Raw genomic sequence first — 12608 nt, 5'->3', positions numbered from 1 at the left:
CCTAGATCAGGAAGTCTCTTCAAGCTTTGCATCCTGGTCCACTGCAGCATCTGGGGATGGACCCTAGAGCAAGACTGGCTCCTCTGAGAGCCCAGAGCTTTGTTAGGGAAATTGGGGGGTGGGGGAGACCACAATGAAGCTTATTGTCCCCTGTCCCCTCTTATAGAAAACAAAAGGTTCCCAGTCTCTGGGGAGCCCTAGCCCATGCCCAACCCCTAATCCCCAGCACACAGGGAGGAGCCGGGGCCACTGGAGACAGGAGGTTTTATTGATGCTGATGGGGGTAGGAAAGGCCCCCAGGAGCAAGGGGGCTGAGTCAGTCAGCGGATGCGTAAGGCCTGGGCACATGGGGGCAGGTTAGGACACATTCATATTCTCAGGATTCTATGGCTCCTTCCTGGGGGAAGGGAGAGAGCATCTGGGGAGGGAGGGGCACTTTTAGGAGCGGCAGGGGCAGAGGTTAGAGATGGCTGAGAGCCCCTAACCTGAAAGGAGACACCACAGGCAGCAACAACTGTGTGGAAAGCTGGATCAATTGGTCAGTAGCAGAAAACGGGGAAAGGGGCACTGGACTGGCCTCTTGGGGAGGGGTCCAACCTCAGCCTGGGTGAGCTCATGAGAATACCTGGTGTTCCCAAGCAGGGTGGGTGAGGCCCAAAGCCCCTTCCCCTGCAGGCCTCCTTAAGGAGAAAAAAGGCATTCAGGGAGCCCCCTGGCAAAGGGTGCCAGAATTAGTCCTTAAGGCACAGCTGGGGGCAGACAAGGCACCAAGGCACAACTGGTGGCGGGGGTGGGGGTGGGGGAGCAGCCTCCAAGCTGAGTGCCAGGGTCACAAGAGGACACAGGACCGCCCACGCTTGATCGGTGTGGGGTTGAGCACAGCCCGGACAGCCTCGGCAAACACTTCCTTGACGCCGTCCTGCTGCAGGGCCGAGCACTCGAGGTAGCGCACAGCGTGGATCTGCTTGGCCAGTGCCTGGCCCTGCTGCGGTGTGATGGGCGCCTGGCCCTGCTCCTTGAGGCGCCGTAGGGTGTCAGGCTGGGCTCTCAGGTCCTTCTTGGTGCCCACCAGGAGGATGGGCACGTCGGGGCAGTGGTGGCACACTTCCGGGTGCCATTTGTGCCGCACATTCTCGTAGGAGGGCGGGCTGGCAATGGAGAAACAGATGACGAAGACGTTGGTCTGAGGATAGGAGAGTGTGCGGAGGCGGTCGTACTCCTCCTGGCCCGCAGTGTCCCACAGGTTCAGGTTCACTGTGCGCCCATCCACTGCGCTCTGGGCACTGTAATTGTCGAACACCGTGGGGATGTACTCTTTGGGGAAGGCATTGGTTGTGTAGCAGATGAGCAGGCACGTCTTGCCCACTGCTCCATCACCCACCACCACACACTTGATGCTCTGCATTGTGGGGGCAGCTGCTGCAGTGGAGGCAACGCCTCCTCCCTCTCCTGGGCCCCTCTGGGTATAGTGACCTGTGGACAGATGAGAGGGATATTGTTGGTTAGAGAGGCCTCTACCTACCGAGAAGAAAGGATGAAGGCAGACAAAGGGAAACCAAGTCCTGTTCCCTTAACCTAACAGCAGCCCCCACCAAGACAGACATCAGAGAGACAGATGTGAGGCCTAGAGACCAAGTGAGATGCTTCAAGAACACAGTCCAACATGGGGGGGAAGTTCATGAGCTCTGGCGCCAGACTAAGGTCAAACCCTGGTGCTATTTCCCAGCAGTATGATCCTGGACAAATTACTTACCTTCTCTATGCCTCAGTTTTCCCATCTATAAAATGGGGGATAAGATAAAACCTACTTCACTGAGTTATCATGAGGACTATTTAATATATGGAAAGTATTTAAGTATCAGGTATTTTCCTGTTTCTCTAGGCAATGTAGACACAGGAGAGTACGTAAGGATCTTCCAGTTCCTCTACTAATATGCAGCCTTCCCACTCTGGGATGTGGCCGGGGTGGAACCTTTCCCAGCTCAGGGTCCACCCCACACTGATGTTTCAAATTCTCCAAACCTGACATCTTGGCTACTGAGTATGAACCAAAGAGCGCAGTGAGAAGCCCACTAAGGAAGGAGCACTGCTGCCCTATGCCAATCTAGAGTGCTCTGGGATGGGGGGACAGGCCACCGCCATCATTCTTGTAAGCATGAAAAGCCCTGTCTGGCAGGAGAATGTTGGAGATTGAGCTGTGGCTGGGACCTGGACTAGAATCTGGCTGTGTTCCTTCAAAGCAAGTCAGGAAGGGATGAACAGAAGGGCAAGACAAAAACTTAACTTTTCTCCTCAACGTGTCCCTTTCCTGAACCATGAATATGTACCTATGAAGAATATCAGGGCCTCAGGTACAGAACACAATGCCACCAAAATGCCATCACTGGGGCAGCATTGTAATGCAGCAGGCTAAGCTGCTGCCTGCAATGCTGGTATCCCATATGAGCATCGATTCGAATTCTGGCTTTTCCACTTCCAATCCAGCTCCCTGCTAGCACACCCAGGAAAACAGCAGAAGGTGGCCCAAATACTTGGGCCCCTGCCACCCACGTGGGAGACCTGGATGGAGTTCCAGGCTCCTTGTGGACATCCGAGGAGTGAACCAGCAAATGGAAGATCTCTTTTTCTGTCTCTGCCTCTCTGTAACTCGGCCTTTCAAACAGATAAATAAATGTTTAAAAAAAAAAAAAAAAGTCATTGCTGAGAACTGGATACTAAAGTCTGGTGGGCAGGGATTCTGTAACCATAGCCCTACCAGCTAATTATCTATGACCTTCGCAATATTTTTAAGTTCTCTGAGCCTCGATTTTCTCCCCTGTAAAATGGTGATAATCTTGGATATTGCATTCAAATTGCTTAGAGATGAGTTAATGTGAAGAAAGTTTGATATGAGCCATAACACATAGGAAGCGCCAATAAAAAGGCTGCTGTATTTATTAGTAGGGTAAATATTAGAGACAAAGTCCCAGCTCCAGTCACCACCCTGGTTCCCCATACAAGGCACAGGCCTCGTGGTGAGGAACTGCTCTGAAACAAGACAGAGCTTCCGGAAACCCTGGGATTATTTATACTGCTGTGGCAAGGGTCCACCTCTTATTGGCTACTTCCTCTCAGCCACAGGGGACTCTTGCTGGCCAGTGACTTCCTTTCACTGATTCTCTCCCACAACTAGTCCTGCTCCATGGGAGGGGCAGCCTGTTTTATCCCTGGCTCCACCTAGGCAGTGGTATCACACACACTCCATTTCAATGTCCACATTGCAAGACTGCAGTCTGCCCTGGGAACCCCTTACCCTCAGCCTGACCGCTCACCACTGCTTCAAATGCCTCAAAAATTAAAATGGGTGGTGGGAGCAACACGGGGAGGGGGCAAATCTGCCCATTAGGAAGGGGAAAAGGGACACTTGGGGTGTAGGAGGTAGAAAGAATCCAGAGACACACCCACCCACCCACCCCCTCGGCCACAGCTTCCCCTGGTACCAGCTGGTAGGGAAACAGTTTCACTCCATGGGGATGCCTTTTGGGTTCACACTAAAAATATTTTCATCTCATTTGCATGAGTAAGATAGAGGTCCTGCCGGGGTGGGAAAGGGAAGTCAGAACCATCTAGGGCAGGAGAGAGAAGCTTAAACTGGAAGTCAGGAGACCTAAGTTCTAGCCCCAGCTCTGCCTACTCACTGCAACCAAGCATGAAACACTCAACTCTCTCTGGGCCTCGGTTTCCTTATCCAGAAAATGGAGATAAAATTGCCTATGACAGGGGCACTAGGTAGATGACAGAAGTTAAAAAGCCCTGAGAGCAGATGCCATTACTTGTGTACGCTGGATTACTTGGGAGACCCCAGGGTTTCAGAGCAGAACTCCTGGACCTGCAACCTTTGGTTCCACAGAGGAGGGGAGTGGCTATGGCAGCGTGACTGAGAACTCTCCCCAACAAGCCCAGCAATGGGCTGGCCCAGAAGGCATGAAGGGAACTCTGGCCGGCAGTCACAAGGCCCAAGAGACTGGAAGTACAGCTGGTGCTCTACTCTCCAAGGAGGCGGTTATCAACCAGCAATCAGTAAATCAGCCCTCAAAGGCGGGGGGAGGGAAAGGGTAGTTTCCGGGCTGGCAAGGGAACACGGACTGACACCGGAAAAGGATTATGAGTGGGGCAGTGTCCAGAAACAAGCAGAGGCGAAGTGCTGTACAGAGCCAAGGGCACCAAATACCTGAATCTGACCTCCTGAGTTCATCTGCTGATCCTGACCTTTGATTAAAAAGCCTTCACATTGGTATAAACCTTTATAGATTGCACCGTATTATGTCAGTTGATCTTTTGAAACAACCTGTGGGCCCTATTCCTATTTTACAGACAAGGAAACAAACTCAGAGCAGTTAAAGTAATCCAGCATCACACAGCTAGTTAGTAAGGGACCCAGCATACAAACCCAGTACTTGTGATCCGAAGTCCCATGTTTTTCCCTTATGCATTGCACAGTCTCCAAATTACCCTTTAGAGGCTAACTCTGTGACCTTGAGCAAGCAAGTCACTTCCCTTTCTGGAACCTGAATTATCTGTAAAGCCAGAGTGATAACACTTGCCCTCCCAAGCCTCACAGGGCAGCATCAAGGATCCTCAGCACAAGAATGAATGTGTTTTGTAAATTGTGAAGTACTGTGCACACAGGAGTGGTGGAACAAGGCCTTTCACAGTCAGAGGCAGGAAGCACTGGGTATGCACGTGCCTGGGTGGTGGCACCAGCTCAGTGCTCCTGACTCAGGTCTAGTCCAGAGCCTTACCCTCTCTCCCGCGAAAACTCTGAAATTCTTTGGCCTGAATTGGATCGAGTAAGTTCTCACAGCCCATTGAATGAGGACATATGCTAACTGGTAGTTTCTAGCCTGTGCCATACAGGTAGAAGGGTTTTCAGTGTTGCAGCAGTCTAAACCAGGAATAGCCTGCCTAAGGCTGGGGCTCAACTATGACTTAGTCACTGGGTAGCGTTAAAAAAATTCATTTAGTAAATAATATTTGTAGATTTATATGATATTAACCAAATTACAATGACTTAGTTCTGGATTTTTATTCCCAAATAAATTCAGATCATGCCTGGTCCCTCATCTTGGCATTCAAACTTTTTCATCATCCAATAGAGGTTTCAGAATCACAGAGAACTGGGTTTAAATCCTAGTTCTGTTACTTCTCAGCTGTGTGACCCTGAATTTATGATTTGGCTTTAATCTCCTTATCTTTCAAGTGCAGCAGGAACAGTACCCACCTCAGGGGGTGTTATTAGGATTAAGTGTGTTAGTGTATGAGCATACGTGCACAATGTAGGTTCCCACATCCTGTCCCAGAGAGGTCTCCCATGACCTCGGCAGACAAGACAGTACCATTCCTCCCACTGAACATCCACTCTTGTTTTCCCTCTGCTGCTCTTCCCTCTCTCCTCTCAAATCTTCCTGGTTCCTCAAGGCCTAGCTTGTCTCACCATCCCATGAGGCTACTGAATTCTTTGAATCGACGGAGCATGATCACCCCTTTCAACCCTGCTTTGGCTCCACAGGCTTCTCCTTCTCCAATGGTCATAGGTACATTTCCCAGATGAGGACATCCCTCCAATCCTGGAGCCTGGGCTCCTCTCAATTCAAGCACAGAAGAGCTGTGAGTATAAAGCTGGGTGCGCAGGAGTGTGCAACCACTTCCTTGTGATCGGCTTCACCAGCCCTTATTACTGAGACCTGGAGAGACTCCTCCAAAGCCCAGGATTGGGTCCCATAGCCCAACCTCCAAGCCAATGCTGCAATGCTGACTTGCACTGGACAGCAATGAAAGTCAAAAGCTATGACTGAAATAGGCACAAGTTCCTCTTCCTAGGTTCAGCTAAAACTTGGCTCCAGCAAGGAGTACATCCCATGGGAGTGCAGCTCATGGGGATCCATATTGAGTGTGGTCCCTGGAGCCCAGCCTGCACCCAGTGGGGCCTGGCTTTGGGGTGTGGCCCAGGAGGCCCAGAAGCAGGGAGGGAAAGGAAGTTTGCCTGATTGCCAGATCACTGTGGCCGTTAGAGCAGGGGAAGTGTCCCAATAGGGAGTGGGGGAGGGGGAGAAGTGGGCTCTGAGAGCCTGGCAAGTGTGGAGGCAGCTGGGAACTTACTTAGTACAGCTTGTAACTGCCTCCCTCACACCGGGCTTCCCTTCTGTAGTCCTCCCTGAACCTCCTTCTAACTACTATCCATCTCTGAGCATTTCCACCCTTAGCTCCAGCCATATCACCCTGATCCTCTACAAAGTGGCCTCTTCATTCTCTTGCCCAAAATGCATGAGGTATCAATAGTCACAGAGCCAAGCCCCACTGCCACCTCCTCCAGGAAAGTCTGCATAAATCACTCAAGTCACAAGTGACAAGCTATCCAAAGTCTGGTCCCTGTCTCTCTCACAGGCTTGTACTTGCATCACACAGAGGCTGATTTGATTCTTATCTCTCGTCATTAGACCGAGAGGGCCTAGAGGGCAATGTCCTGGATGAGTTCTGCCTCCCTAGGCAGGGTCCAGCACACAGGGGCTGCAAGTAAGTAACTGAATGAACTCAATCTGTCCTTCATGTCTTTGCACACGGGAGTTCCTCTTCCTGGAACGCTGCTCAACCCTTCAGATCCTCCTTGTCCTGCAAGGCCCGGTTCCGCAGGACACCACAGCAACCTCCTCTCCTGCCTTGCCTTCCCCAGCACTGACAGCCTGTGTTGTTCATTGCACTGAACTAACTGGAAGCTTCCTGGTTTGGGGGCGGGCGGGTGCGGGAGAATCTGACCTATTCATTTCCAGAAGCCCAGCACAGGGCTAAGCAAAAATTGCAGAGTAACACACACCTCCTCCCCCATCAATTCAGACTTCAATGCCGGGAACAAGTCTCCTTGCCCAAGAGAAGCAAGACAAAGGTAAACCAGCTTCTTCCTTACCAGGAGGAGCACAGAGTTACAGTAACAGACACACAGGAGACTTTTGCCTGGTTTCTTAGCTGGAAGAATGAGGGGTGAAGCAGGCAGAACTAGCTTAGCAGGGATGCGGGCTGGGTAGCAAAAATGGTCCTGATAGATAATGACTGGGACTAGATAAAGACACGCATCAAAGATGAGGCGAGGGGCAGGGGCACTGCTAGAAGCTTCAGAAGCCTCCTTGCTTATTTGTTTGTTTTGAAGGGAGGAGGAGATGTGAACAGACTCAAAGGGGCTGCAGCTGGCTGCAGCTGGGTTGGGAGGAGGAAGCTGGAGGAGATATGAGGTCAGTGCGAGGCTGGGACCAAGCCAAGGGCTGAGTCTCTGTCTTTCTTCCCCTTCTCTCCATCAGCAGTGCAGAACCCAAGAGAGCCTAGTTCCCAGCCGTTAAAAAACAATCCATGCTGGAAGACTTTCCAACTCTTGCTTTTCTCTGTCTGTCAGCCCCTGCAGAGGACCCTGTACTGCAGCAGTGAGGGTAAGGACAAAGCTGATGCCACCTAGTCGGAGCTAGAAAGGAGCAAACAAGTTGCAGCTTAGAAAGCTGTTGGGGTTGGTACCCTTTCATTGCGTTCCCTCACTGTCCCAGCACCTGGGTTGTTCCACAAAGGATGAGGCCCAGGGCTGAGACCACTCTGGCAGCGGGAGCAGAGGAGGCCGACCCCTCCCCCACCAGGCAGCACAGAGGAAGACTTGCACACTGGCTTCCTCCTCCGCGCCTCGCAGCAGCTCAGCAGTCCCCGGGCCCGAGAAAGGCCTGTAAAGTGGCACTTCCTTTGCCTTTGCTCTTTTCACATGAGGCAGAACAGAAGTGCCATCTTCCCGGTCCTGCCTCCCCCGGCTGAAAATACCCACAAAGAGACCCAGGGCTGCCCGAGCCCTGCCTCCCCGCCTGTGGCCCGAGGGGGTTTCCACAAGGGAAAAAAGCACCAGGGAGGAAACTCCAGCATCTATTTTCCACTGTCAGTGGGGCAGAGCTGGTGCAGGGGACAGGGTGCTCCCTCATCTTGCTGCCTCCTGGCAGCATCCGCACATTGGCTGTCCTCTTATCTTCCAACCTCTAACAATCCCTGTGTGTTGAGGCAGATGCTTACAGTCTCCTCGGGCTGTCAGTCAGATCAAGGCTGGTGGAGGACTCGGGGGAGGGAGAGTCGGAGCTATCAGTGTTCACTGTGCCCTTTGAGGGTATTGATAGGCAACTCCTTAATGTTGAAAAGAGAAAACCAGGTTGACCAGGATTATAAACAGCTGGTACCAAATGTGGGACAAGGGTCTCCTAATCTCCAGCCTGATGCTAGTTCCGCAAAGGAAAGAAAGTGAGGACTATTACTGTGGCCCAGGAATAGGCCCAGCATCTCTCTGACCTCATTCATGATGACCCTACCATGGTGTAGCCCAGGCTGATCTAAGTCTCAGGTGTCTTTGCTTTTTAAGTTCCCTGGCCCTGGGAATGCCCTGTGATGCAGTGAGTTAAGCCACGGCCCTGCAGTGCCAGCGGCATCCCATATGGACACCAGTTCGAGTCCGGGATGCTCCACTTCCGATCCGGCTCTCTGCTAATACGCCTGAGAAAGCAGTAGAAGATGGCCCAAATCCCTAGCCAGGCCTCTGCACCTACATGGGAGACTTGGAACAAGCTCCTGGCTTCTGGCCCAGCCTTGGCCATTGTGACCATTTGGGGAATGAACCAGCAGATTAAAGATCTCTCTCTCTGTCTCTCTTTCTGTAACTCTACCTTTCAAATAAATAAGTCTTTAAAAAAAGAAAAAGTTCTTTGGTCCTCATGCCTAGTCCATCCTGGGTGTTCATATTTTAACACTGACATTACAGGACAGCGGGCCACCCTGGCCAGGCCCCAGCTGAGCAGCTCTTCCTCTGGCCGTGAGCTCCTGGGGAGATGCCCTCCCCCTAAGAAAGGAGGTTAAAAGAGGAAGCTGGACACTGGACAGGAAAATCAGTCTGATATGGGGTGGTGGCCCAGGCTTTGTCTTTGGTTTTCCTCCTCAGCTCTTCCCATGGACTCCTGCAAATCTCATCACTAGTCAGACAATTGTATGGGAAGGAGAGCTCTTCAGTATGAGCCCAGGCTCCTCTTTCTCCCCGTTCCAAGCTTCCACTTCCCCAATATCTTTCTAGTTGTCTCCCTAGAGCCACAACTTCTCCCATCTTCCTGCTCATGACCCCCTAAAAATTCAAACCAGCTACCACATCTGCCCTAACCATCTTACCAAAAATTACCACCCATATCCCAGATTCTCAACTAGGATCTGTGACAACTTCACATTCACTTCTTTCCATGGCATGACCTTGTTCATATTTCCTTAGCCAAGACCTCAACAGCAGCCCCCTAGGTTGTAAACCCCACCCCACCATGATGTTGCTTCATTGAGATCCCTTCCACCCTAGGCATATTTTTCCAGCAATGACTTTCTTGCAAGTAGCTCAAACTTGCAATAGGGCCACATCTTGTCTGCGAGAACCCCCACCTCATCATCCTGTCTTTACCCTCAGAGCCCCGTGGGTTGCCCAGTAATGCATAATTGCTAAAATAAGTACTGGTCTGCCAGGCTGGGAACTAGGACTCTTAAGAGATTTTTGTTGAGCTGGGAAAGTGCCCTGTATGCACATCCTTTCCTGTTGCTGGGATTTTTGCAGATCCCTGGGATTTCCTCCAGGGGTCAAACCTCTGTACCTCCCAGAAATGAGACTAGGAGAGACAGGTGTGTAGAAGGGCAGGACTGAGAGAAGAGACAATTTATAGGAAGACAACTGTGAGATGGGAAGAGGATAGGATGGGGAACAGAGCTAGCCCTTGAATTTAGCTGTGTTTGGGAGAGCTCAAAAATGTAGCACTTGCTTCACTCCCCATCTTTTTCAGTGGAGAGGAATGAATATAGCAGACTGTATGCAGAGAGAAGCAAGACCCTCAGCATGCATCCCTGAAGCTTGAGGGAGGAGCTCTAGTATGGAGACTAGAGCTTGCAGAGACAGGATGAACTGAAGTTAAGACTTGGGAGAAATTCCTGAGAGACAGAAGTGTCCTAGGTAAAAGGGGGAATATTAAAGCCGCCTAAAGGCAGAGCAAGCAGCAGAACTCCAGGCGACTTCTGCCTAGTCACCAAGGTCCAGTACAGACTAGGACATGTGAGTACCCAGCCTGGGCAGGACCCAGAGGGCAGCCGAGAAGGGGGCACACGCTTTTGCTTCATATCCTTCTTTTCCTAATTCAAAACTCTAACAGGTAAGACTAAAGTCAGACCAGCTGCAACCTCCCCTCCTTCCTTTCCATCACACCCAGGTGGTGCTGCAAACAGTGGGTGCTGGGAGTCAGGGACCTTCAGACTGTCCGTCAGCCTCCAGGCATGATCTCTGGGTCAGTCACTCAAGGGCTTGGGTGATTTTGATTTCCCATGGCTTCTTTCGCCATTCTTATTCCTGTGACACCCCACTCTGATGGCTTCAGACTGCTTCCGCCAGCCCAACCACAACCTCACCCGTCGCAGGTTCCCTCCATTCTGCTGGTTTCCCTGCTCTGTGCCCTCTCAGGCCAAGGGCAGTTATTTCGTCTCCATGAGATAAAGATGGAGAGACATAGACACTTGCACATGCGCACACAGTCTCTGCCCTTTAATCATATTACCCTCCAAGCTTGGGAACTTCGAGAAGGCTCTCACACTCACTGAGTCTACAGCAGCTCCTGACCCCAACGCCTGAGATAAGTGGCTGAAAGGGAAGGAGAGAGAGAGAGGCTGACAGGTTGAGGGATCAAGAAGAATGAGAGGAGAGGGAAGAAGCAAGAGGGTGGATGTGTTTGGGAGCCCAGAGCTGGGAAGCAGAGATGGTGGGGAGGCTGCCAGGGGCCCTAGAAGAACAGAGGAGCTGGGGACGCGAGGACAAGTTGGGGCCCTGGTAGAATCATGTTTGAAGGGACAAGGGACAAAGGTTTGTGACACAACTAAAGGGCGGGCAGGGGAAGAAAGTATAATACAATACGGAGGACTCATGGACCAAGACTGGGGGCAAAGACTAGGCAGCTCCCAATCACTGCCCACAGTCCAGACCCCTGCTACCTCCCCAGTCTTGTTAACTTCTCAGGCACTATCTCGGATCACCTCTGAATGGGGGTCCTCCCACTTCCAGTCAGACGGCAAGACTGGGCCTTTTCTTGCCTCAGTTTACCCCCCAAGAGCAGGGCCCGGCACAGCAGGTGTCTGCTCACTAAATACCTGTTGCCTGGCCGCAGGCATGGACAGGTTGGGCCTCAAAAAAAAAAAAAAAAGAGAGAGAGAGAGAGAGAGGAGAGGGGTTGGTGAAGTCCTGCTTAGTGCTAAGCAGAGGAGCCGGGGCGGCAGCCTGGGAATGTGAAGCTGACTGGCGTCCACTTGCCGGGCCCAGAGCGTGAGGGGCTGCAGAGGCCTCAGACGCCGCCCCCTCTGTCACAACCGCCGGAGCAGGAGCGCCATCCCCGGCCCGGGGGCTCTCTCGGCTCGCGCTTCTGAAATACCACCCCCACCCGCCCAGCACTTCTGCAGACACGCCGCCGCTCAGACCCAGCTCCCGGCTCTGCGCTCTCCCCTTTCGGACACTGCTCTGGCCAAGCCTCCGGGGGCCCTCGCGGCTTGCAGGCGCGGGAACAGCCACGGGGAACGCACCCTCCCCGAGCCGCCACCGGCTCGCCCCAGCCCCGTCCCCGCCCCGGCCGGCCAGCCGCGCCCGCCCAACTCCGAGGGAGCCGAGAGCCTCCCGCCCGCGGCCTCCCGCAAGTAAACTTCCTGCGCCGGCGCCTGCGCCCAGTCCCGGGCTGGCCGGGCTCCCCTCCCCCGGACCCCTGCCCGCCCGCCCGGGCCGGGCCTCACCTGGTGCCCTCCCCACGGCGGGGGAGCTGGGGGCGGCGGAGCGGCTCCGGGCTCGAGAAGGAAGTGAGAGCGGGAGGCCGGAGGAAGTGGGGGGGCGGCCAGGGCGGCCGGGGCGGGGCGCGGGGGCGGGCCGGGGCGGGGCGCGACCAGGAAGTCCGCAGCCGGTGCCCCCCACTGCTCCCAGCTCTGCCCGGCCTCGCCCCCCGCCCGGGCCCGAGCGCCCCTCTGCCTGCCGCCCCGCAGCCCTCGTCCCGGGGGCCTCTTGAGGACGCGTCTCCCCGCCTCCTGCTGGCTACCCAGCCCCAGCAAAGCCATTGGTCCGCGCCCCCACCAACCTCGGCGGGAAGATGCTGAGAAAAGGCGCCCCTCGGCCTGGTGCCTTCAGCCAAGTCCAGGGGTCGAGCGTTGGCCGAGGCCGGGGGATGGCGAAAGTGGGTCAGCCTGGGGCAGTCCCCACCCGAGCCCCGAGCCCCGGGGCAGTGCCGGGTGGTGGTGGTGGTGGTGATTCAGCAGTGGGAAGGCCCCAGACCCCTGGGGAGGGTGGGGAGACTGGGGGAAGGGGAGCTGGCGTCAGCACCCTGGGGACAGACGAGCTCAGCAGAGGCGCAGGCGGAGCCGCGGGCCCCAAAAACAGGATGTCGCGTCGTGGTTCCGCACCCCGCGGCCGCGCTGGGGGGCGGGGCGGGCGGAGGACGTGGGGCTCCCCTAGCTCCCTCTTCTCGCCCGGGCGCGTAGCTGCCGGGGGCTGCAAGGCCGCACCCAGGCCCGAGGTCCGG

The 12608-nt window shown here is 54.1% G+C and overlaps 1 protein-coding gene and 1 long non-coding RNA gene across 2 annotated transcripts; one reads left to right on the top strand and one right to left on the bottom strand.

Moving 5' to 3' along the window:
* Nucleotides 1-247: 247 nt before the first annotated feature.
* Nucleotides 248-11903, bottom strand: RHOG (ras homolog family member G). The gene is made up of 2 exons (XM_008264721.3): nt 11833-11903; nt 248-1473 (listed from the first exon to the last, which is right to left on the bottom strand). The coding sequence occupies exon 2, from the start codon at nt 1403-1405 to the stop codon at nt 830-832; it is 576 nt and encodes a 191-aa protein (XP_008262943.1). The 5' UTR covers nt 1406-1473; nt 11833-11903; the 3' UTR covers nt 248-829.
* On the top strand, nt 7326-8745 carry LOC149128432 (uncharacterized). The gene is made up of 2 exons (XR_016231946.1): nt 7326-7454; nt 8411-8745. It is a non-coding gene; the product is annotated as an uncharacterized LOC149128432 (long non-coding RNA).
* Nucleotides 11904-12608: the final 705 nt, after the last annotated feature.

This window comes from Oryctolagus cuniculus, chromosome 1 (genome assembly GCF_051225735.1).
Source record: "Oryctolagus cuniculus isolate XC-2025 breed Fujian yellow rabbit chromosome 1, ASM5122573v1, whole genome shotgun sequence".
Classification (NCBI taxonomy): domain Eukaryota; kingdom Metazoa; phylum Chordata; class Mammalia; order Lagomorpha; family Leporidae; genus Oryctolagus; species Oryctolagus cuniculus.
This window is presented reverse-complemented; position numbering and strand designations above follow the sequence as displayed.